This window comes from Athalia rosae, chromosome 3 (genome assembly GCF_917208135.1).
Source record: "Athalia rosae chromosome 3, iyAthRosa1.1, whole genome shotgun sequence".
Lineage (NCBI taxonomy): Eukaryota > Metazoa > Arthropoda > Insecta > Hymenoptera > Athaliidae > Athalia > Athalia rosae.
In genome coordinates this window covers 10441536-10468929 of record NC_064028.1, presented here as the reverse complement: position 1 = coordinate 10468929, position 27394 = coordinate 10441536, and the positions used below count along the sequence as shown (strand labels likewise).

Here is a 27394-nt window from a genome sequence, read left to right as displayed (position 1 = left end):
TACGATCATGGAAAATCTTACCTGTTCTTTGATGTCCTGTAATTGTTGTTGTAATTTTTGTATATCGCTGTGCGACGTGTCGCGACTTCCGTTGTTCATAAGAACCGCTTCACCTTCGTTATTGGAAATTAGCGGAGCTGGTTCCTCTTCCGGGTCAGCTTTGACTTCGGATATCGTTCCTAGAATGAGAGCATTCGGATGAGTCATGATTTGGCAAAACCCGAAATATTGATTTTTATTCATTAAAAGAGAAAATTACCTCCTCCTCCACAGCAAATGGAAAGCGGTACCATGTGCTGAATTTGCGCCCTGCATTGTACGCATTTTTTCATCAAAGAAGCACAACTTTCGCAAGCACACATGTGACCGCATGGACGAAACAAAACTCCAGCCTTACGATCCGAGCAAACGACGCATTCTTCGATCTGGAAATAAAATTTCATTTCATTGGTAAATCTTCATCAATAGATTTCGAGACAATCCTCAGAATACAAGCAGACATATATCGCTACCTTAACTCTCGCTAGAACGTTTTCCCGGCATATAAGACACTTTTTAACTCTAGGTGCACAGACATTGCAACAGGCCACATGACCGCAGGGATTGAAAAGTGTTTCTCTTTTGCCATCCGAACAAACGAGACATTCGTCGATCGCTGCTGATGGTACGGTGGCTTCGATGTCGTGTCTGAAATACAAAAAAAAAAAAAAGCAATAATTTGTCAAATGTTCGATCAATGATCAAATACAGAGGAGAAACAGAAGATTCACGTGGTAATGATCTATACTTACGATTCCTTATCTTTATGACATTTGGTAAGCGTTTTGCAAAGGTTTGGATCCGGGCATAGATCGAGAGGTGTTTGTCCCTTTTTGTTTTTCAAAGTAAGATCGGCCCCGTGAGCAGCTAGAAAACATGCTATAGAAGCGCTGCTCTTTTTATCCTGACCCTGGGCCCCGAGACCCATTAAAAGTCGACCAACGTCCTGAACATCCTGTAGTTGTCTCAGCTGAGATAAGGTGTGATGTCTAAGCGCCTCGTGGAGTGGGGTATCGCCGTCTTTATCAGCGACATTTAAATTAGCACCTTCGCGTACCAAGAGCTGACGTGAGAAAAAAAACGAAGAGACAATTTTTTAATCATCGTCAATTGGATACGCACGGATTTCATCCCCTCTTGTAGAATTAGCAACAAATAATAATAATGGGACGTGAATCTGATAGGTGGGTGCGTATGTACATAGGTATACATTTATGTATACTAACCCTAACGATTTGCGTGTGTTGCCTTTCAACTGCTAAATGTAAAGCGGTCTGCAAATTCACATTCTGCAGATCCAGGTCAGCTTTACCAGCCTGAGCTAATTGTTCTGCAACTTCCACGTGGTTGTTCAAAGCGGCCAGGTGAAGGGCTGTGTAACCATCGTCTTTTTTTTCATCCACTATCCACGGTCGTGGCAGTTTTGAGAGCAAAACTCGCATCGCACTGGAACAGAACGGGGAAAAAAACGAATGAAGAATTAATTCAACAGGACGGTGAAACATTAATCGGTTAATTGAAATCTAGAGATGCGCAATTTATTCGGAATAAAAAACGAAATAGAGAAAGTGAAAAAAGAGGAGATTCGTTGGTTGGTTCTCGAGTAACTGCTTTTTTTCTTCTCTTCTAATCAGTCGCACATTCAATGTATGACGCAGAAGTAGATCGTTCAATTTTTTCCCATCGAAAGTAAAATTTGCGAAACGAAGAGGGGATGAAATTTTACATATACCTGTGCTATACATCTATTGAAGAGACATATAAATACAGTGCAAACGTTTTAAATTATTCATTCCTTTCAACTTTCGAAAACTTTGGGAATATAACGTTCGTAATCTGCATTCAATTTGCAAAAGCAAGTTTCATTTAAATTTTAACCTCGATTTCTTCCCTCGCCACAATGAAAAAAATCAAATAAATAAATTTAAGAAAAAAAGTAAAGAATGGAAAAAAATAATAAGAAGAAAACGGGGTAGTATACGTCTATAGAAGAAAACCTCCAAAGAATATTGTATTTTTTTTTTCACGAAACTTATCAACAAAAAAGTACATGCAACATAAGTATAATAGCCGTCGAGAAGAATGAAGAAAAATAAATATGTCATGCACACCATGTAGAAATGATAATTTTTATTTTTTCAAATTCACGCAACATATATTCTTTATAGAGAGATACATATACATACACAAGTACATAAATTCTAAAGTTAAATATTTCTAACGAGTAAAGTTTGCCCATTTTATACTCGTATATAAAAGGGAAATGGTTTGAAAAGTAATCCGAACATTATTATATGTATATGTATATTGTATATACAAAATTCTCACGGTTACTCTCAAGGATTTAACTTAAAAGTTAGAAATAGTTGTCCATATCCTGTTTCCGTAGATTTTATTTATACAGAGAACTATGTATATAAAAATTTCATGTACGTACGTAGTATTTCGAAGTAAACGGCAAATACCATTTTTCATTCGACTATTTAGTTCCACGGTCACTTATACTTATCGTCTATAAACGATAAATTATTACCCTCGAAGATGGTTATTCATCCGCCCCCGAAATTAAGTAACTACGTAAGTACATGAAAATATAGCACAGCAGAAGTGCACGTATAAGCGGTGGTATAATATCCGACGAAGACATACGTAGCACATGTGTGCCTCGTCTGGTGTCGTCCCGTCGAGTTTTAGTCTAACTTCATACGTATGTATACATATTTTTCCCGCTATGTATTTTGTAGGGGTACATTATTCTCGTCGCCCAGGAGGTCAGTTTCTTTGGTTCAAGTGCATCGAGGAGGCTCTTCGAACCAACCACACTACGTATTGCATTTACACATATATGTACACATGTGTGTATGACAACAGCTGTCCTCAACAGCAACGAATTTTTACTTCGTCTTGGTCTTTTACCCGATCCATTTCGAATATAATATAACCATCCGTGGGGGCGCATTGTACGGATCGTCGTTATATCGCTTCAGAAAAAAAAAAGAAGACATGACGCGTGCAATGTGCGTTCGAGTCAGTCACGTTATAGACACAAATTACGTATGTATACGTGAGTGTATTTTTTACAATTTTTTTGAAAGCCGACAATCACGAGCTGCTTTAACACACTAATAACTGTGAAACGGCACGACGAAATGAATAACGGAATTTGAGAGACTAAAATAAAAAAAAACTTCCAATCACCGATATTGCCGGTAGATCTATAGCGCCGTATCGATTTTACACACAAAATGAATCATTTTCATGTATTACATATATGTGTAGGTATATATATGTATCGCGCGAAATGTAACGTAATACATTAGACAGATAGCGGAGAATAACAAAACTGGAAAACACGTTACTCCTTCTATGGAACTAAATAGTTATATGTTATTTTCTTTATTATATATATAAAAAACTTTTTCCACCGACGCGACGATTTTATACTCATATGATTTACAGTCGTGTTGACGATAAAGAAAACCTCGATTTATTTCCTCTTCTTCGCAACGTATCCGTTCATATCCGTAAGTGTATGTATACGAGAAAGCGTTTTGACGAACATTTTTTAACAAAACTCGCGAATAATTGTCAATTTTAGTAAACCGGTAAAATCGTGATCGAGATCGTGACAATTTGCGATTATCAGGAAGATAGACAGATTTATGATGGAACGATGTACGTGAGATAACATCTAACCAACACACATGTATGTACAGTATCCAGATGGAGTAGATTTGTCCCGGTTGTTTCAACGTCGCACGTCGTTCGAGGAACAGTCAGTCCTGTACGTATACAACAACGTGTTTAATAATTAATAAATTTAATTATCTTGCAGTGGCACTGCACAGCTGTGTGAAGATACATTCTCGCTAACACATTCCCGATAAATACATCGTCCATGTGTATATGTATAATAATTACGACGTTATAGGCGTACCTACCTATATATATTCGCGATAATATTATTGTGGTAATTACTTTAAGGGTACCAATCTTAATTACCATATACAGAGAGAGAGAGAGGAGAGGGGGTAGGGGAAGAAAGGAAGGGAGAGTACTCGACAAAGTTATATGTATACGATATTATAGACGAGACATCCAACGTATTTCGTAATTTGAAAACTGTTTAAGAGCTAACACAATTTTTGCAAAACGTTATCAAAACTATTAGCCGAAAATGACATCATTATCCGTGCGGGAGAGGGAAGGAAGAGAAAGATATTATTTTTCTTCATTTCCTTTTTTCCGTTCCATTTATTCATGTATATATTTAATTTTCTTTTCTCTCTCTCTTTTTATTCCAATATACTTTCATTTATTCTTCTCTGAAGCAAGTCGGTAGATTCTATCTATTTATCTTCTTTCAATCGCAAAGAAACATAAATTGTGAGAAAGTATAAGTTTTTTTTTTTTTTTTTTTTTTTTTTTATTATTTCTCGTACTATAAAGTTGAATTTTCTCTATCAGTCATTCAGGCGGCGCACATCTGCTGCAACAGCAGCGAACCAACAACGAAATTCAATTCTGTAGCCATCGCAAAAGTTGAAGTAATATATATAAATATACATGCGGAAGCTTAATCGATTTCTTCTTTTTATTCTCATGCACGATTTCTCACTATCAACATTTGTCGCAAAGTGTTTTCTAATTCATCACTTCCCGTACAAACGACCGGTCGCGTCATCGCAATTGTCAAGAGCTGATTTTCATATTTTTTTCCTTTCTCGTAAAATCTCTTTCCTTTCTCCTTTTCATTTTTTCACGAACCATCCAGGAGATGAGACTACGGGAATGATCGAAAAAAATAAATAAATAAATAAATGTAAAACACTTACCAACTTATTCAATTCAACATTTCTTGTGAGACAAGGAATAAAAGAAAAGAGAAGAGAAAAAAAAAAATGGTGAAATTAGCATAAAACCCCCGTGCGCGTTGCGGATCGGCAAAGTAGATGTAAGAAAAAAGAGAGAGCGTAAAATTTCCGAATTCCAAATATTGTAATAAGAAGAGAGGAAATGAAGAAGGGCTGTCAATTAAATTTTGTTACATAGGCAGATCTCTATATAAGTATAAAAAGTGAGATGATATCGGTATTCCGTTGGAGTGTTCCTACGCGGTAGGAGAATATGTATAAATCTATGTATATATATATATATATATATATTTATGCTACATAGGTATATTACCGGGACCATTACTTGGAGCGTCAAAGAGTCCCGGTCGATCCCGCAGGTCCCAGTAATTTATGCGTTCAATACGTTCCGCAACGTGCCATACTGTCATCTCTCGAATCTTCGTTCTTCTTCTACTTTTATTTCTTTTCCCTTATTTTTTCATCGTCTTTTTCTATTTTTCACGGTTAAAAGTCTGAACACAGTTCGCGGAGTGCGGTTGAGTTTAAAGAAGACATCGAGACGAGGAACGAAGAATAAAGAAAAAAAAAAAAAAACGTAAAAAAAACGTAAAAAAAGAAAAGAAAAATTGAGGGACGAGGGGAAAAAAACTAATATATTAATTCCGAGCTTCCTCAAAGTTATTGCGAAAACTCGAGCTTCTCCATGCAGCGTTCAAAAACTTTCTACCATTCCATATCCGCCGATGGAAATCATCTCGATAATAAAATATGAAGATTGTCGTCCGTGCGCATCTTCCCTTCGTCGTTCCACGCGCGCATCGCCGAAGAAGAGAAAAGAAAAATGTGAGGAAAAAATAAAAGTGAGAGAATCGAAGTATGAAATCAGGGAGAGAGAACGTCTCGGTGAATTTCCTGTTTTTTTTTTTTTTTTTACGTGAGTATCAGCGACCGTACGTACACTCCTACCCGTATACATTTACGGATCGATTAATCGACGGGATGGATTTTGAAAATTGAATTCGACAGACAAATTTTACCGCGCTCTCGACCATGTGTAACACCTGGCATCGGGTTGTGAAGAAAAAAAAAAAAAAAAAAAAAAAAAAAAGAAACGAAAATAGCGTATCCACGTGTGAAGCGGCCGGCGAACATAGTAATTCGCGAAAAAGTTCACGTGCAGGGCCATGTGGTTCGTAACATATAAATTATGCATTTACTTTCTATGTATACGTACTCATAGTACATAACACGTTTTGGGAATAGTTGTTTCGTATTTTCACCCCTGCGGTGAGTATAGGTGCAGGTACGTACATGTACGTACGTACGTGTGTATAAATAAGATATATATATATATATATAGTTAAGGGTGTTTTGGGTAATCCGATAGCTGCTTCTTCGCGGATATCGGGAAGTGGTATCTTTTGCGGAAAGAAATCGAAGGGGCAAAAAAGACCGAGTATAGGTGAGTGAGAAGAACGGGGAGCGAAAGGGAACGGAGAAAGAGAGAAACAGGAAAAAAAAAAAGGGATACAAGTATCTAGAATTGAGAGCGACGCACTTTGCGCGAACAAACGCGAGATCGTATGGCCCGCACGCTTCGTGTGCCGGGCAACATTCGACTAACGTTCGAAAACATACATGCCACAGGATCAGAGGAGCGAGACGGAGAGAATATGTAAAAAGAGGAAAAGTATAAAGTAGGCAGAAAAGAGAAAAATATAAAAGTAAAAAAGAGAGGGAAGATATCCCTGCCGCCGCACACCACGGAAATCCTTTCCCTATATTTTCAGAGTGCTTCTTTACAGTCGAAGTGGATTGGATCGGACGAAAGTAGGCAATTGATCGGATAATGGGAAAGATGCAATATTTTCTCATTCCTATTTTTTTTCTTTCAATTTCCTTCGCTGATTCTCATCCACCAGAATCATTCTCTATATTCTCTTATCGCGGCGCTCCGATACAATTTAACAGTGAAATGAGGAGAGACAAAAAAAAAAAATAAATAAAAACAAAAAAAGATAGAAATTTGAAATTCGGAAGTGAAAAGTCGGAATATCGTCGGTGGTGTTTAATTTCAACTATTGAGCGTAGTTATACAGCTGTGGGGAACGATAGTGGCACGCAAACTTTGATCCGAGTTCATATAGTTGGTTTGCAATTTAAATGAATGGATGATAACCGCGAAAGGGTTTCAAAGACAATCGTATACGAAGATAATAAATTGCGGTTTATAATTAATTATTCAACCGCACCGCGGAATTCGATATACAAATTTTATAATCACTGTATACGAATCCTTAGACGAATATTCATCTTTTGTTCGTTAAGAATTTTTTCTTCTCTGGTAGGATTTATAAAACAAAAAAAAAAAAAGTCTTTTTTGAACCACGAAAATCCAATTCTCCCCATCACGTTGCGTTACTCAACATCACGTGATGTCTACGTATGATATACATACATATACGTGCAAAGAACAAAAGCTTGGTAGTTTATAATTTCTCAACAACATTTACAGGGTGTTGCAGGATAGTTAAAGTAGATCGTGTCGCTTTACTACCGTAAATTTCTCCCTCTTTTTTTTTTTTTTTTTTATCTTTCTCTTTCCCTTCCCATGACCCATGTTATGTAAACTTGGTATATAGCGCGTTTGCTATTTCGCGGTAAGTTATGTGTATAAGTGTTGGTAATATATGGAAAGTTAGTATAGGGTATGGAAGCGAATAAAGCACAAGGAAATACGGTATAGAAACGGGTGAGCAGCTATAGACCCGCTCGTCTGTCAAGGGGATGTATTTACGGAGAAGATACTGTCAACAAACGGTAGTTTCTCTATGTTGTAACATAGATACTCCTGTACACCGAAATTCCCTCGAGTTTCTACAGTTACACGCCGCGTCGCTCCACCGTACACATAAATAATACACATAATATTGAGAACGGTGCAGAAACGAAATGAAAGAAACAGAAAAAAAAACAAAAAGGAATTTTTTATCGAGTGAAAATTTCCCGTATCTCATTTCCGACGAATGAGGAAAAAAATCGTGCGAAAACTGCCTCGTTTTCAGAAATTGGACGAGAAATCGCGACCGACTGAATCGACTGTTTAAAAAATTCAACCCCTAGATTCGTATCGTATCCGCACTAGGGGTTGGAACGATATAATTACGTCTAAGCGTTGCGGCTACAGGATTTGTCGCGTCGATCCCGTCGAATCTTTTTCCAGATCCGTTTTCACGTGAATAAATTGCGACGTGTGGTATCAGTAACGGTATCATCGGAGTTTCGTCAGCCACTCGACATTATCGAAGAGTGAAAATGATTTCACACACGTGGAATTTCAGACGTTGGGTCGACGTCTTTTGGAATTATAAAAATGAGGAAAATAAAATGAAATAAAGAGAAAAGACAGTAGCGGCGGCGGCGGCGGCGTCGCGGTTAATAAAAATAGCATCGCGACGCCGTGCGGTGTGCACATCACGTATACATATCTATACATATCCGTACATATTATTCGAAAATGCACCAGACCTCTAGGAGGTCCGAGTTACTCCGGCTCTTGCCAGTTAACGGTATACGAGGATTGACGCGCCTATAACGAAACTTAATTTTAGATCATATTATACCCATCGTTGCGACAATTATTTTCGAGAAAATAAATAAAAAATAAATAAAATAAATTCACCCGTTATTAGTTGGATGCTGACCGACGAATGAGAAAATAACACCGTTATCGTACGGTATCGGATGAAAAAGGAATGCCACGACGAAGGAATCCCGAATCGGGAAATTAATTTTCAACCCCCTTGAGATTGTTACGAGTGTTCTAGTACTCGATACGTAACGTACAAGGGGGTTAGAATTGTTTGAATATTTTTTTTCGGTCGATTTCTACGGATTTTCGAGGTGGTCTGCGACTCGTCGTTATTGGGATTGGATATTGATGTGTAAAATAAGCGTTAAAACGCGCATCGTCGATGAATAATAGCGGTGCGATCTCTGAAACGCGGTTGGGTATATTATAGGAGGAGTTGGATGTCCAGGAATAGTCGCCATGTGGCGGAGGAGGCAGTCCATGGCAAACCTATTTTGGGTAAAGACAAATTTGGACCGAGGGCTGCTGCCGAGGCGAACCACGCCGTCGAGCCGCGCGTTACTCGTCAAGTGTAGGTTTACATACTTGGGCCCCTAAAGGGGGGTGAGGTAAGGTTGGTTTTTGGTGTGCTGCACAGACAGGGAGACCAATGAGATTTGTGCAGCCATTTTTAGAGGGCTTGTTCAAGGAGCTTAAACCAACGGATGGAGCATTCAGTCCGAAGCGGTCTAGCCGATCAGGAGGCACTCGGAGGACTAGAAAATTAAAATCGAGAAGAGAACAAACTCTGAGAACGAAACCCGGTACCGATCACGCATCGATACCGTACGCGTCCTCCTCGGAAAATCGATCGATCGAAGAAAGTGTTCGCATAATACTATAACATTCCGTGAATGGGATTCCAGTTGCCGGTAAATCGGTTAAATTTCATCATACCTATAACGTAACTACAGTGCACTCTACACACTCATATTGCACGATCTGATTTTGATATCCGAATGAGAAAGAGAAAAAAGCGTAAGAAAAAAAGATTTCAAGAGATCGGCGTCGATAGTGAGCCGGGTAAAAGAAAAATAGAGATGTTTGAGGATAAAATTTGGTAAGGATCGTCGGTGGACAAGTGATGCATAGTATATCGGTAGTACGGTATACGAATCTGCAACGTACGCGATACGAAGAAATTGAAATCGACGCGAGAAAAAAAAAAAAAAAAAACTATTCGCCAAACAACTGTTCCGTACTTCCTTACTTCCCATAGTGATTATTAATACTTATGGAATGTAAAGAAGTATGGAGCCGGGTTGTGGCCGTTCATCCTCTCTTCGTCTCCCTGAGGAAATCAGAAGGCGGAGAAAAAACAAAAATAAATAAATAAATAATCAAGGAGAGCAGCGTAATTATTTGGTCGGAAGTGCATCGCGTTTATGCAAGATACATATGAAACCGCGGTGACATTTATTCTGATCACGATGCATCGATACCGTTGAAAAATAAATCGCTGCGACCGATTCGATTGCGCGAGGATCCGTTATCCGCGTGAAAAGAAATAGTCGTAGGATAATCCTAAGCGTACTTTTGCCAGAGCGGTATAGTTAAAGTATATATAAATAGTAATTCTCTTCTTGGGGGCGCCGGCGACGGGCGTCGTCGTTCGTTTAAAATAGACCGCGGGGTCCACGTCGGCCATATTTCCAGAAATAAGTTCTCCGATTTCAACGTCTATTTCCGGCTACGCCCGGCTACAGCGTGACTGTAAGTTAGTTGGTACATCGGCTAGTATAATATATATATATACATGAACATAATGCAACTCTATTTTACGACGATATCGGACAATCGTGTGAGGCAGACCCATGGATGCAATTCGCATAATTAGGAGAGAAAAACCTCCGCATCGAACGTCGATCACCGTAATTTATTACAATCACGATCGAGGGATCGATGATCGATTGACTTTATACCCCGTGCGGTACAGGAAGTCCGGGAGATGCGTCCCGATCGCAACGATCGATCTGAATCTTCGATTGTTACTATTACATACCTGCGTACGAGTGTCCGAACAATTTTCGTTGTGTTGAAAGGAGGAGAGAAGAAAACAAAAAAATTAGTGAATCGTTTCGCTTACTATTTTTTCCTTTTATTTCTCTGTACATCCTTCGCATACTTTCACCGGTTAACGATCGAAAATAAAATTAGCGAAGAAATTGAAGAGAAATGAAATAAAATTCATGTGAAGTAGAAAAATGATTTTCCAGTGGGATCAAAAATTCGTTATCTTTCAAGGATACCTGTACGCTACATCTATGAAACACCGCACACATATTTATCTGTAGCAGGCTGTATGTGCAAATAAAATTAGTCAAATTCTAACGCGGCACGTTTTGAAAATTTAACACCCCGAACGGGCTTTATTCGATTGCGTATTTATAATAAGTAGAATAAATTGGTCTGATTATATAATAAATTGTGATAGAAATAATGATAATAATAAGAACGACGACGATAATGACGATAATTATTATTTCCCCGCCATTCCACTCGATGGTTATATTGTCGTTATTTGCATTATAACTGGACGGTGGGTCTAATTGACGGCGTATACGCGTGCCAACGTATTCATACCAAAACCGACGGCAAATCCATATTCAACCGGTTCTGTTGTTTCCACATTAACAATTCCCCCCCCCCCCCCCCCCCCCCCTCCCCCTCCCCCCATCCACCCTGCCGCTGCCCGCTCTCATTTTTTGTAATTTGTAACGTTCATACAAATAAACCTAAGTTATGACGTGTAAAACAAAAAATAAAATTCTGTAAATAATTAGAATCCGTGATTAGCTTTGATAATTATTGTACACATGTGTACACCACGTGTATTCAATTTTGCGTAATACAATTTAATCAGGGAATTTGCATTCGGATGACTAATTCGAATTTGCTTATGACTAACATTTATATCGTTACTCGTGAAAAGAAAAACCGTACGAAACTGAAGGATGGAGAATAGGAAAGAAAGAGCATGTGGCACACCGATGTTCGGCAGCAGCAGCAGCAGCAGCAGCAGCCGCGGCGGCGTAAACTCTTGTGGGATTTATTTTCATATACCCACGCACCGCGTTACAACCGAAGACATAGTAAGTCTGAAGTTGACTGTTACACCCCTGCGGATGCTCGGGCGCGGGTTTCATAATTTTCAAAGTTTGAAATAATCAGGAGTTTTCTAATTACGCTATAGAGAAAACGAGAGTGAGCCAAGTGGAAAGATTGATGGAAATTCTGTTTGTCTAATAAACAGCTCGAATTCCGCGGGGATTTTGACGGCCGTGATATTCCGCGATATTCATAACATTGGTATTCGGTAATTACAAAGCTGTTGTAATTACTCGGCGTCATCACGCGGCTCCTCGCTTCTCTTGAATGGCGTTGTTACACGAAACACGGTTAAGTGCGCCGTACGTACCCTACGGTCTGGTGGCGTACACGTCGGTTGGCACGCGCGTCTAACGATATTAATTACAAACGCAACGATTCTAATCACCAACTTCCGTAAATCTATCGAAACATTCCTTATTGTGTGTACGTACGTACGTACGTACGTGTACGTACATAACTCCGCTTACCATTAGACGATAATCATGATTTACGACTAGCAGAAATTTCGCAAATGACAAAAACTAAAGCGCAACAACGACTATATCCTAACTTGACCTATACGGAAGAGAGATGGATGTGATCCATAAACCAACTTGGATACCGTACATGCTCTGTGTATGTATAACGTATGTATATATATGTATATATTATACCTATACGTACTACATACCTACACCGATGATCATGCGAATTGTCAGGGCGGACGTGACCGTTTTACCAAGTGGCCAATATGGGTCTCACAGACTCTGACTTTTCCACCCACATACCTCCCCCCCCCCCCCCCTCGCCTCTACTTTTTGCCTTTACGATTTTTTTTTTTTTCATTTCTTTTTTCTTTTCTTTTTTTTTTTTTTGTTGCCAATTTCCAACCCGTTTTTCATCAACCCAAACCGTTTCCTTCTTTTTTCTACTGGATATACCTACGTATGCGCATAGGTACGTAGACCGTGCCCTGTCAATGACTAAAAAAATTGTGAAACAAATCTGAAAATCATTCGAATGTCACGTCGATTTGGTTGGTAAGTGCATTGATCGATAATTCGACGTTTTCTGATGTACTGCAGATCGTGAGCGATCGTCGTCGCACGTTAATCGCATATGGTACCGCAAGAAAAAGGAATTGGACGCGCTACCAAACCTTGTGGGTCGAGGGATGATTCTTTTCTTTTTTCTTTTTCTCATCGAATGATACCATAAGCGCAACCAAAATGTCGGACGGAGTGGAAAGCCGGAGTTTTCATCCCTTATACTTTCGCATAAGTATCGTAGTATATCATGCAAGAGTTACCGTCTACTGCGTTCGGAATTTTCAAAATGTAAGATCGGAGTACGTAAGAAAAAGAGAAAACACTCGAACGAAATGCACGCTACGTGTTTACATTTCCAAATGATCAAGCCCCAATCCATTGGCGAAGTGTATTGGCAACTCCAGAACCAACGAAAGTTGTTGGATCGGCGTTTGTTTTTTTTATTTTTTGTTTTTTTTTTTGCTACATTAAAAAATTTGAATACTTTCAAGGTGACCTTGGTAAAAATGGTGAAGGAGGGGAGAGCGAAGAAAGCCCTACGCGTAGGACACCCCGACTCGCGTTTGGCGACGGCTATTTTTCAGCGCCAAAGGTGTCGGGTGTAGATGGAAGGATAAATGAACGTTCTCGAGGAGTCGAGGGTCTGAAAAAGAAGAGCGTATCCGGTGGAATTCCTACGTGCGTTGTACGTTCGATCTGACCGTTTGAATTCCCCAATCTTTGGAATGGACCTCGGCAGTGCTGATAACCACCTACTGATAAACCCGTCTGGAGATGTTATATATGAAAATACACGGTATAGATATACGGGAAGGTTACGAGAGCCAGACACGATGCGGGGATCCTTCATGCTTGCCAGTTTTCGCACGTAAGTGAATCGTCAGCGTGCAGCACCAGCACATCGTTGTAAAATAGGAATGAGACCTGCGAGTCCACAGTCTAGAGTCTCCAACCTCATCCTCAACATTTTTCTCATCTCATCCCTATACAGTCGCTTTATTCAAGTCCCTCCATCCAGTTCCCTTCTCCTTTTTTCGTCGGACGTTTGGTCGGCGTCTTTTGGCGAGCGCAACTAGAGGACGAAGAAGAAGAAGAAGAAGAAGAAGCACCGGCACCAGCACCAGCATCAGCACCAGTACCAGCATCAGTGGGAGCAGCACCGATTGGAACCCAGCCCGGAAAAAGGTGTTGAGTGCATTCCGCAGCGCATGACGTGAATGGCTATATCTCGGATGGATATATATGTGTGTGTATATATATATATATATATATACTATGTACTACATATACATGTATATACCGAAATCCGCGGGCGTTTGAAGTTTGAAAATAAGAACAAAGACTTTGGTGCAATTTATAAGATGGTCACGTGCAACCGTCGTCCAACTTTCCCGGCTAATCAGAAAAATCCACCCCCGTTTTATCCCCCATACCAAAAGCGAGGTAGTTTGAGGGGGCTAGAGGTCGAAGGGGGGAGGGGGTTTATTGAATTGTTCCTCGAGCGCCACGATGTGCCCTGGCGGCCAGTACCGCCACCCCCCCCCCCCCCCCCCCCCCCAGACTTCTTCTCTCTTCTTAGCCATCCTCCTCTTTTCTTCTCCAGAGGATCCAGTCAGCCATGAACCGATGCTATATGCCATTCCCCACCCTAAGCTCAATCAAGACTCTGCTGTTCAAAGATTTTTTTCCCGTTTCCTTTTTATTTTTATTTATACATATATATATATATATACATATCCTTGGAAATTTTTTCTCTCTACTCTCTTTTCTTAACTCATGACAGTCTCTCCGGGCACGGGACGTTTTTCTGATCACTTTGTTTGTCTTCCATGCCTAGGTTATTACCGTTCGTCGAATTCGTTTACTTTTAATGTTTTTCATCCCTATACGTTGTAATTATAGAATCCAAAAATACGCTACTTTCGACGGAATATTGTCACCGCGTCAAATTTTAGTTCAGTTTTTTTTTTTTTTTTTTTCTTTTCAAATTTATTTATATTATTAGTTTTTTTATTTTTCTTTATTTTTCTAATATATCAGGGAGCACACGCTAGTTGGTTTTCGCGTCACATACACAACCCCCCGTAGATACATGTATGTAATATCTGTGGATATATACATATATATATATATATATATATATATATGTACATAGATCGGCATGGTTCGCGCGAGCTGTATACCCAGTGGCAATAGCGTAGTATCTGTAGGGAGGAACTGCCGAGGTCGCTTTTCATCCTCATGCTCTCTTGCCAGGCGTCATTCGACTCCCAAAACCCCCAGCGGTTGAACCACGGTATGTGTGTCACGTACGAGCTGCCAGTTCCTCCCCCTTTTTTTTTTCTTCCTCTCCCTCTTTTCATCCACCTCCTCGGTCCTGGGAGGTTTCTGCACAACTCGGGGGTGGGACACGGTCACGTGTGCGGCAACCAGCGGCTCGACTGGCGGACCGGAGGAGCGAGAGAAAAGAGGGAAGAGAGGGCGAACGAAAAAAGGAGAGAAAAAAAAAAAGTACAACAAAAAAAAAAAAAAAAAAAAAAAGAAAAAAAAGAGAGAAGAGAAAATTTCGTGAACGGCATACCGAACCCATATAATACTATAGGCCTTTTCTCCCTTCTGATAAACACTGTCAATACGACAATTGCCCACCGTAAAAGAGGGGCGGGTTGATCCAGTTTTATCAGAATTGCTCTAAGAATAAAAAGGAATGAAGCAAGAGAGAGTAGAGAGTCTTTTTTATTCAATCCTTTAACCCTTTCAGTAATATTTGTTTTTTTTTTTTTCTAGTTTTTTTTTAGGTTTTTGACACTGCAACGCGAGAGGGTGGCAAAAATAAAGAGAGGAAAAGAAAAGAAGAGAAGAGAAGAGAAGAATGCTTTCAGTATTTCATTAAAAGGGGAGGATCGTATAGGAATATCGATTTTCGAGCGATACGGTATACAGGCGAGTTGGCGATACCTGTTCCTGATATGATATATATGATTTTCGGGAATCTATCAACCCCCTGTCAAATGAGAAGTGGTTGAATATATCTTTGTCAATATTTTTTCGAAACGCGGAAACTTGCTTTAATAAATCCCCAGGGATAAAAGTGAAGATTGAGTGGAGTGTCCTATTTCAGAGGTAGCGATCAGTCCCCCCCCCCCCCCCCCCCCCCTCCACCGTGCTCCTCATTTTCGTCACTATTATTATAACAATATCAGTATTTTTTCTCTTCTACTTCTTTTTTGCTCTTTTTTTTTCAGATTTTCATCCCACGGCCGGGGATTTAAGTACTTGAAATTTAACTGTAGTAGAATTAAACCACCTCGCGATATAACGCGCGATGTGGAGGATTAAAAGAGAACGAAGGTTATATCCGCAGGGATAAAATGAAAGTAAGTAAAAGGATTATTAATATATGATAAAACGAAATGGCGGAGGGAGGGAGGGAGGGGGAGCGAAAAATTTATTTTTTTCTTTTTCACAGGATTTTCGAGCCCTCGGTGAGGGTTTCGAGTTGCAGATATATATATATATATATATAAGAGCACACAGTGTCGTTTGGATTTTATAAGCAGTGATTTCTTAGGGTTATAAAAAGTGACTAAAGCTTTGGGCGAAAGTGGAATAAAGAAAGTAGGAAGATAGAAGGAGTAGAGGCGAAGCAAACGCTGCTGCAGGAGCGAGTGCTTCCTCGCTCTATTACCATAGCAATAGCGGCAAATCAAATTGAATAGAAATTTATGTATCAGAAGGGTAGTAAAAGCGAATAGATTTGGGACAGAATGGGGCAGAACGGGGCCGAATCCATCAACCAGGATTTCGATAAAAGTGGATCGTCCTGCAGGACTCGCTTCTAGCCTATACGTGCAGAAATTTTTTTCCTTCGCCTTTTTTTTTTTTATTTTTTTTTGTCTCCTTCGCGCATACCCTTTCGATTGGATACATATTACGTATTCGAGAAATTCCAAATCGTCGCCTCCTTTTCGAATAAGACGTGAACCTTTTTTTCCTAACCCTTCGCAAAACTTGCATCGGTATTTAGCGATCTGTTGTAAAATAACGTTTTCAACCATCGCGGGATCTTTCTCTTGTCCAGTTCTTATCAAACGTCTCCAAAGGCCTCCGAGCCGTAGCCGATAGATTTTCCGATTGATCTGAGGCGGTCGGGCACCGCGCCGAATCCGACGTTCATTGGAAAAAGCTCTACGATGTTATCGAAGTCAAGTCGTTTTATCGAAAGCGATCGAGTATAACTTCTAACTAGGTATACGTATATATCCCTGCACAGGAGGTACCGTGCCAGGATAATTGGAAAAATACCCTGACCCGCAAAGATCGAGGGGATCGGTTACTTCGAAAAATTGCAAATAGAAAGTGTTTCAAGACTCGACGGAATTTCGGTGGGTTCGTTCGACATGCGAAGATGCTTCGCGAAGACCTGACAGGAAATTTCATCGAACTTCACGCGACCTTGTTATTCGAAAACTTCAACGGGAAAATTCCGCAAATCCTACCGGACTTCACGCACAGGATTCCAACAGTGATCGATTTTTCAGCGGAACAAAAAAAGCGAATAAACAAAAAACTGAATCTAATATAAAAAAAGCCCGAAAACAATCGCATATAACGAAAAAAGTAGCGGCTTAAAAAAAAAAACCCTCATTGAGGTCTATTAAATTTAATTTGTTGAATGTAATTATGCAAAGTCCGTGTTATCGTCGGAGGTTTCAAAGGGGTGGGCGCGGTAGGAAAAAAAATAAAAAATAAAAAAAAATAAAAAAAATAAAAATGTCAAAAGGAAAGAAAAAAGGAAATGCGCCAATGCATTTTAAACAGCGACACTGAGTATTGGTATAAATTTGAGTGGGGTATCGGTATATGTATACTTTGATCGTCGGTGTATTTCCATGGCAGTTTCGTTCGTAGCCAATCTAAAATCGAATTGCGTCACATCCGAGATGTTTTAGGGGGGGGGGGAGGGGGAGGGTGGTGGTTTTTGTCAGTAAGAGAGCGGTGGGAGCGGCGAGGGAAGTAAGGAATGGGAATGGATCTGGTTTTCGCTCGATGACTTTAAGACTTCAGACTATGCGAGAGAACGCGATTTAGAATTCTGCAGCCCCCTTTTTCCACCCCTATACTCCTTTAACGTCCAGAGGACCAATTCGCAATCAGCTATTTCACCCGGACGACACCGCGCCGCGCCGCGCGTTCCCGCTCCTCGCTTACTCTGATTTTAGTTTCCCGGTTCATTCCACGTCGGGAAAACTTCACGGACGAACGACGCGAGGAGAGAATCTAACGATGAATTTCCCCGAACATAAAATGGCGGCAATTCTAGAGAAGAAAAAAAAGCGATTCGTAAAGCATGCAGTTTTTGCAGTTCACGCGATAACGAATTTCGTGAATTTCCTTGACGATATTAACGCTGTTGGTCGAGCAGATTATACGGTGTAATCGAGTGCAGCAGAGGTATTGAGTTAAGCGGATAAAAATTGTCCGTTTTAAATCATCAGCCGGCGGTTAGCGGGTCGTTGGATCATGCCTAGCGTTTCCCGCGGTACCGCCGCTCCTATACACGTATACGTACACGTCGGCAGCAATTCGGAGGTACGGAGGGAGGGGGGAGGGGGAGAGCGTTAGCATTGGCGGGGGTCGTGTTAACTCGGTTAACGTTATCGGGGGTAATCATATTTGTCCGGCAAGACCAACGTCCCGAATCAAATTACGTCGTAAAAAAGCAACGCGAACATATCCCCAGGGGCAAGCTTTTCGCATTCTATTTGCATGGCTATATAATAGATGGTTATAGAGAATGACGATCAGACCTCAATTTTATGTGGGCGGGATTTTTTTTTTCCCTTTTTTCTCCAAACCACTCGTACGTTGAGAAACGTTAGGACGTTGCGGTTTAGAGACTGGAAAATAACGCGATCATGCGGATTGAGATTCCTACATCACCTGACCACGATTTTTTTACAATAATAACGATTCATCGAGCGTGAAAAGTGAGCTGAATCTTTTTGCGATCTTTGACGCAATCAGCCAAAAATTTGGTCCTCCGTAAGCTTCCAATTTTCGAATTCCTCGAACTCCGTCTCATTCTAATCTGGTACGTTGACTGAAGATGACGTGCATTTGGTTGCAGCTCATCGGGCGCATCGATGCGAAAAGGCCATCCGTGCTGGACCGACGCGACGTTGGATTCAAAAAATGAACCCTTCGATCTCCGGTCGACAATTTTCTCTATCTAAATTTTGACGTTCTTCCTCAAAACGGTATTGTCGCGTCAGTTGGTGGTAATATCTCTGTTTTTTTCCCTCCAATTTTCTTTGCATGCATAAATTAACGTCAGGTTAACGGTTGGCTTGGGAATACCAATGGCTCGTTAAGACGAAACGACGGTCTTTCGTTTTAGCGTCTCACGCAGAAGACGAATATCTTATACATCCGCGGCATAATCGGTATATCATTATTCTTCTGCGTGAGCACGGTACTCCGTCTACCGAGATGAAGAAGAGAAAAAATTGAAAACCGCTGTACAAAACCCGGACACGGTCTTCGCCTCGGTCTTCGCCTTCGCTCGGGGGAGGAAGGGTTGAGACTGAGGTGAGTTTGGGTCTAATACTTTTACTTGGGGCAGAAAACCATTATTGAATCAATGAAATCCTTTTCCGAACAGACCTCTTTCCCCTTGGCCCCCCCCCCCCCCCCCCCTGCCGAACGTTCATTGGAAAAGTTTTCCTACTCTTTTCGTCTCTCTTCCGACACCCCGTATCCCGCGTCTGTTGCTACTTCTGCTACCGCCGCGCCGTTGAGAGAATAAAACTGCTAATAAATAAAATATGAATAAAAAGCTCAAACGGGCTCACCACTTCACCCTCGCCACTCGTCCCCTCCGACCGGTGTGGCGCGTCTCTACATACACAGCTACAAGCTGCTCCAGACTCCGCACGGTGTATTATAAGTTTATAATCCCTTTGGGTCTGAATTTTTCAACACCTTTTTAACCCTTTCCAAGCCCCGCGCGATATTATAATTGTGTACGGCGTACAACCGAGTGAGATGTTAAAATTCACAGCTCCGTGAATGAACTGTTGAAAAACTAAAGAACTTCACTTTTTATCACTTTGCGTTTCCTTTATTTTCGGACGTGGTAAACTTTGACGATAATGCGAGTGAGGTGTGTATAAAAAAAATAACTCTCATACGAACGCGGTTAGCCGGGATTTAGCGAGGGACGAGGGTCGAGGAGAGGGTTAGAATCGCCGGAGCTGCATCGCGCCGCGGATAGGTTATCAATATTCTAGCTATATTCTGTCGATATAACCGGCACCGCCGCACGACCGTCGTCATTCTCGTACACACACACACACACACACACACACACACACGTAGAAAAGCAATCTATTGATAAACTGCATAGATTATGATCGGCGAATGGACGATAATTTGCATCGGTAAATCGATCAGTTACAGCGACTAGTCTCCTCATACCGTTTCACACAGTATCCATATTACACGTATTATAGGTTTATGATATATCATCTATGTATGCACACGCGACGCTTACGTACACACACATATATCGTTGCCACGACAAACAACGGTTTTCGAAGGACTTAGCAATAGTTTAACCCGGTGATACGTACTGACAATGGGCGGAATTATGCGATCGGTATATGAAACACTTTTCGGAATTCCGGAAGAGAAATACAGGGAGAGAGAGAGAGGAAGGAAGCAGAAATGAATAAATGAAAATTTGACGCGCTGTTGCAACGGAGAGGAAAAGGTGTAGAAAATATCATCGTCGGTGGGTGGAACGTGAGCCGGTGTTGCTGCCGCTGCAGGCGCCGCGACGCCCGGCAAAAATATCTACGTATACGGTATAAAATACATACATACATACATAACCCCGTACACACACACGTACGCATAGGTATAGAGAGATATAAGCGATTTGACAACCACTGAAACGTAATGGAAATGGAAATGGAAATGGCGGGAAACGCTTATGCATTCCGGTGGCATTCGACCATACTTTGCCCGTGCTTCTGATACGCCCATCCAACCATCCCGTATCACATGAGGGGAAAAACAAATTGGCAAATAAATAACGTTATTTATGATTCCTCCTTCTTTCCGCCCTTCTATCTTTCTCCATTTCTCCACATTCATCCATCCCTCGCTCACTCGCTCTTCGCAAGAATTCAAACGCTACCGATTTTCATCCTATTCTACGCACACTTTTTCTTTCCTCTCCTCTCGATCCCACCCGTCAAACGTATAAAATTATTCCACTCTCTGATATATATGTATTCGAAAAAATTCACGTGCGTAACGCACATTCAGAATTAAAAAAAAAAAAAAAAAAAAAACAACAAAAAATCAACGGAGGAATTCCAAGATTTAGCCACGAAGTTTTGTTTCACATTCTTGCCCCTTTTATATTCGTTTATTTATTCTCCTTCTACAGAATATCCTCGTATTTTCAGATCACTCTATACGATACACACGGCTTAGGTCCATGTATTACACGCACACATGTAAAGCGAAGAGGGTATAATCGTGGGAAAATACATAGCGCATACTTTGCATCGTTCGGGTCGTTGGTGCGAGAGGGGGGTTGGGAGGAAGGGAGGAAATGGTCGGGGGCGGCAATTTAAGCTGAATTTGAATAATTAAAATTGCTTTGCCCCAAATAGAAATAGTTTTGTTTTGAGGTGGGGAAGTGAAAGCTCTATATACGGGGTGATATAAAGTTTCGATAAAGTGTTACGATTTATACTACAACGTAGAACATCCCAAAGAAAACTAATTTAAATCGTATAATAGGTTTGTGTTATACCGCGTACACATAAAATCACCCCTATTTCCACCCCCCCCCCCCCCCACCCCCTATTTATATCTACACAGACGAACAGACACGAGTGCACGTCACCAAAAATACAAGCGAGAAACCGTGTTTCGTCGATTAAACGCGAGCTTTTTTTGTCGCTTCTTTTTTCTTTTAATCGACGAACCGTTACACTATAAAACGTGGGGGCTGTGTTGCTATTAGACCTTTGACTAGTTTTTGTTTAATTTTGAACATTTTTAGATTCTTTTTTTTTTCTGTTCTTTTTTTTTTTTTTTTTTCATTTTAACTCGTTTCAAATTTCCTGCGTCACTGACTCCAATTTTGTCCGACGCCGCAGGTCGGTCATTTGAAATTTACACGTCAACCCTCCGCGACACAATTATTACATATATAGACATAGTTTGCCAGACAGGTATGCGTGCGAATTTTCCCGTTACATATACCCGATAAATTCTTTGTCAGAAATTTTTTTAATCACAATCACGAGTACATACATTTATGTTGAAAAAGTGAAAAAAATAAAAATTTGTACAGTAAAACAATGAAAAGAAAAAAGAATGAATTCGGTTAATTTTACACGGACAAGGTAAGGGGTCGCAAAGTTTGAGAATACGAAAAAAAGGGCGAGAAAAAAAGAAGAGAAAAAAAAAAAAATGATATTCTGCTGTGCATTTTATTGTGAAAGAAAATGAATAAAGGCAGGTGTTCGATTTTGGAAGTGAGGGGGGAATAGGGCGTACGGTATACTCCGAGGGTGGTTTTTCTCCCTATCTAAACTACGCGAGGTAAGACAGGGCGAGGCAGTTAAGCGAAGAAATTGCAAATCGAAACGTTTTACGTGGGCAATGAAAGAACGGAACGGACCCACCAGTTCGATTACGACTGAGGCACTAAACTTGGGGACGAAAAAGAGAAGAGAAAAGAAAAGAAAAGAAAAGAAAAGAAAAGAGAAGAAAAAAAAAACAAACAAACGGAGAAAAAGAAGAATATAAAGTGCGCGAAAGGAAAGAGAATGCGGGTATGATAATACCGCTCTATGCTGCGCTGTTTATTCCGCCGGTGCAGCAAAGCAACAAACTCGATTACGACTTTTAAAGTTTAACTGCGCTAATTATCATTCTCCAAAGCATCTGGCTGTAACCGGGGAAAAGTATTCACCTATTTATCTATAATTGTTTACGGGGACGCGTTTAATTAACGTTTATACGAGCGCCGCGCGACTTTTTCAGGCGCAATAGTATCAAGTGGTGAAACTCAACGCTCGGGCCGACACGCCGCGCGACGCCGGCCTACCGTGGCTGACTTCACGCCGGGACTCGCTACTCCGATTCCCGTGACTTCGCGAATCGTGCCGCGATCGCTTCGTAAAATGGAGAAATCATTTTTCGACGATGATTCTGTGCTGTGAAATTTTTTGAAAATCAAACGGAGGACTGCGAACCAGAGGGACGTAAGGACACGTGTCTCCCAAAAGTGAAAATCACGCGAATTACGTCAGTTCAAACGAATGTGGTGGGAAAATGTACGCGATATGCGATTCGAATTTTTTTCATCAAGTCCATTCCAAACTCGCCATATTCCTTCAATTATTTTTCTCAATAATATACCTCGCTACCGGGGGGTGCCCCCGCTTCCCGCGGGTCATGTCCTTCTGCTTCTCGCTCTTGGTTATAACAATCTAGTCAGCAATTTGGTGCTAACTGGCTTCGTTCTAAAGGTCATTATACCTCGTCAGGTTTAAATCACAGTGTCCTCTTATTATTCCCGCGTTCAGAGATGAGAATAGCGGAAATGGATGAAAAGGGAGAAGGTAGATGGCGGAAAGATGAGGAAAAGAGAGAGAATATCGGCGTCGCACGCTGCTGAGCCTGACGCGGCGACTTCTCGTAGTTGACATCTCGCTAACGAGCCGTATTTCACCGTTGACTTTTCACCCGTGTCTTCGTTCGTTCGGTGGGAGGGAGGAGGGGGGGGGGGGAACGGGGGGGGAGCTAAAAGCGACCGGGAGAGAGGAGGAGGCTTCGGTGTTCAACTGTTCACCTTTCATTTCCTGCTGAAGCTTCGAATTTACCAGCGAGGTCAGCATCGCCAACCGGTAAACCTACCCTCATCTCTACTCTTCGCAATTGTCACTTACTAAAACGTTATCTCATCTATACATATATATATATATATATGTATATATATATATACGGGAATACAAAAAAATTTCAATCACAAAAACTCGACGATCGTACCCACACGTGGCCATATTTTATACATGCGGGAAGTGATTTACAGGTTAGCCAAAAGAGATTGACAAAAAGAAAAAAAAGAATAAAAAAATAAAAGGGAGTCCTTGCGGATGTCTCCTTTGAGTGCGATCGAGGTATAAGGGTGGATGCGGAAGTACGGTACGTTGCACATAGGTAGGGAAAAGGAAAAATTATTCGACGGAAAAGAAAAATGAAAGAACGTTGCGCGTGTTTAGCCAACATCACGAGCAGACGGTGCCATCGCGCAAGGCGACATCAGTTCAGTGAGGAAGCTCGACTATTTAAGGATCGTAGGAATATAAATTAGATTCCGGTTAGACCGGTCGCATCGTGAGCGTGAAGCCATTCGTTAGAACAATGAAAAAAAGAGAAGGGAGGTTTTTCGGTAGTTTATTAGGGGATTTGACATTTCAATTTCATTTTTGTCCACCGATAAAATTGCGTGAGATAAGCGAGCAAAAACCTTGACCATCAATAGGGATTTTAGAAATTTCCGATCTGGAATACCGCAGCCCTGCGAATTGTACTTTTGAATTCTTGTCACGCGCATTGCCCGAAGCTAGATTTATTGATAAAAGCAAGATGCGATATCGCACGGTACGTAGGCCTGAAATATAGGATGTTTTTGTCGGATCGCTATGCGGGGTAGAGGTATATGGGGTACGCATTATACGATATCGTTGCGCGCTCCGGGTTTTCCTGCATATATACCTATATACGTAGTTCGTTTTACACCCGATCGAACAGCGGCGCACGCGGTTTCGGTTTCAGCTTGCTTTGAAATTAAAAAATGGTGGCACAATAATTTGTGTTTCATTCTCACTTCCTTTTTTTTTTTTTTTCGTTATTCTTATTTTTTTTTTTTTTCGTTTGTTTTTTTTCTTCCATTTTTGAGTTGTCTAGCTTTCGAACCTGTGACGGCGCATTCTGTACGCGGTATACAGTATAGGTACGGTACATACGTACGTAGTGTACTCTGCATAGTCGTCGGTAGACACACTTTGATCACTGATCACTCCACTGTACCCTTACCCGATGAGCTCGACGAGCTTCGTTTTAATATTTGCTCATCTCTCTGCAGGCGCGCGACCACGCCCATTTGGTATTGCTTCCGGTTCCCCTGATATATTTTGCAATATCTACCTTTACCTGGTAAATACGTGGGTATATAGATTACTCGGCGTGATACATATCAGGTGGACGAAAATTATACATGCAACGATCATCCCGAAATTTCGAATATTTGATTTACCCGTGCAGGAGAACGAATAATCAACGTTATTTTGAATTGTTACACGATTCCGAGTGGGAATAAATTAAAATCGAGGTTTTTTTTTTTTCCTTTTTCTTTTTTTTCCAACAAACTGGACCGATTCCAATTTATGTCGTCTCAAAATGATCGAAGGGGGTCCAACGTAAAAAATAACAAAAAACTGGTTTGAAAACGTTTCGTGATTACCTGACAGAGGAATTGCTTCAACGCTCGATTTGAGTCAGAACGCTCTGAAACAATCTTTGACTTTTGCTGAGATTTTTTTTTTTTTTTGCAAAATCCGCGGTAAAAGGTGGCCCTTTAAAGAAGATGGAAACGTTTTGTACATCGCCGTTAAAGTCTGATGCCCGAGGCGTCGAGTCGCAAGCTGAGCGTTATTTGGTTAACCAACCGTTAGAATCCTTTGTCCCCGTGACGCGGAGTACGAGGACCACGGGGTCATCCCCTCGTCTCCTTCGCCTGGACTTTCGGGGCTTCGTCGTGAATCTCGTAGAGCGTACGTACAGAGGTATGAGGTAGATATGTAAAGACGACGGTTTAGTTTTGCCGTTGTAGAGGACCGCGAAGGGCTAGCGACGAGAAAAGAGGTGAGGGGCTGGAAGGGTGGGAGGGTGGGAGGGACGGAATAGCGCAGAGAATGTAAGCTAGGCGATAGAGTAAGAGGTAAGAGGGAATACTTGCCCAGGAGGCCCACGGGCGTTTCGCAAATCAACCGAAATGTTTCGAAATTGAATTGTGATTCTCCTGGGGTTAAACTGTGTTAAGGGTGTTTAAGGTAGAGAACGAACCTCTTCCGCAGGTACGCCGCAAACAGTTCTATACTATCTTCGGTTAAGACGTTGCTCGGCCAACAGTCTGTGTTACCCCAGAGTCGCCGAGGGACCTCTAGACGCGCGATTCTTATGCTTCAAGAGTGGCTCACAGTTGAGGGAACCATCAGTTGTTTAGGTTCGTCCTTACACCCCCCCCCCACCCCTCCCCCTCGGCCGCAACAACCGTCCTATCGCTCCGCTACAACCTCCATCGCGCGACGCCCTTCCTTCCGGCTACTGCTCGTGTTATTCAACGTCGAGGGTCAAAGGGCAAAGAGTTAAAAGGGGCCGAATAGATATACAGAGAAAAAGGCGAGGCGAAAGTCGAGGGTTAACCGTCGGAGGTCAAGGGTCTGTACAGCCGGACCTTACAAAAATTAAAGCCCGGTCAAAATTTAGGGAAAACACGATTCGCCAATTTTTTCCCTTGTTTCTTATCTGGCGTTTTTTTTTGTTTTTTTTTTTCTCTCTCTCTCTCTCTCTTTATAGACGAAGGTCGTAGGTAGTTGGGTTTAGTTTTGACGATGTAAACGCGCGCGGTCCTCGGGCAGTTTGGCGTACCAGGAGCACGTGTCGTTCATGGTCGGGGATCGTGGTCGATATCAAAACCCGTCCGCGAATTTACCCTCTGCACATTTTCATTTCTAACTTCACCTCGACCCGATCCTCATCCCCGTGGCGGCGGTGATCGCGCACGACCGTTCCCGCACCAGCACCAGCGCTGACTGGTACCGGCACTAAAAACACGGTAAAACTTTAGAATTCATATATATATATATATAGATCGAAATTGACCGGATATATCTCGCGGATATTAATCAAACGAACAATCCGAGGAAATTAGGTGACGCGTGACGATAATTACCGCGACGTTAACGCGTGTAGAGAGATGGAAAAGGACGCGCGTGGGTTGAGGTAGAAAAAAAGCCGAAGGGAAAAAAAAAAAAACAACGGAGATGAAGAACGAGATGAAATGGGATTAAAATTAAGCATGATAATAATATGGAGAAAGAAGAAGAATTTCCATATTATTACATTTGTACATGGTACGTATAAAACGAAGGCTCTCGTAATGATCGTTCGTATATAGAAGCTGCAGTACACCGTTGAATAGGGTGGGGATCGGGATATAAATTTTGCGTAATCCTTTTAACTAAGGGTAGATAAAGCATCGAGGCAGTCAAGCGATTCGGAGAGCGGTTATCCGTTGAAAATAAATGCATTTTTATACCCGCATCGACTGCGTCTCCCTCCAACTTTTTTCCTCCTCTCTCTTTTTCTCAACTTTCTTTCTACCGTTTCGTTTCATAGGCGAGAGGGAGAGAGAGAGAGAGAGAGAGAGAGAGAGAGAAAGGGTGGGTGAAAAAAGAGAAGAGAGAAAGTAGAGAAACTGCTGGTGGATTCGAGCAACGCGATCAGGCGACGCGCCGTACGGGTGCTTTCGGTTTAACAAAATTGGGAAATTCTTTTTAAGCGGTTTTTTTTTTCCTACAACCCCCTCCCCCTCCGTTCTTTTTTCATTCTCGTTTCATTTTTTTTTTTATTTT

General features: G+C 41.3%; 1 protein-coding gene across 2 annotated transcripts in view; it reads right to left on the bottom strand.

Moving 5' to 3' along the window:
* The window catches only part of LOC105692202 (E3 ubiquitin-protein ligase MIB1), a 203719-nt gene that overhangs the window by 2474 nt on the left and 173851 nt on the right, over window positions 1-27394 (bottom strand). For both annotated transcript variants that reach the window (XR_003150195.2, XM_025746133.2), the window contains exons 10-14: window positions 1266-1485; window positions 792-1102; window positions 513-687; window positions 260-425; window positions 22-179 (exon numbers count right to left, since the gene is read on the bottom strand). Coding sequence is in view for 1 of the 2 variants with exons in the window: in XM_025746133.2 (XP_025601918.1) it covers window positions 22-179; window positions 260-425; window positions 513-687; window positions 792-1102; window positions 1266-1485 (1030 nt within the window). In the remaining variant the exon portion in view is untranslated. The remainder of the gene's footprint in view (window positions 1-21; window positions 180-259; window positions 426-512; window positions 688-791; window positions 1103-1265; window positions 1486-27394) is intronic.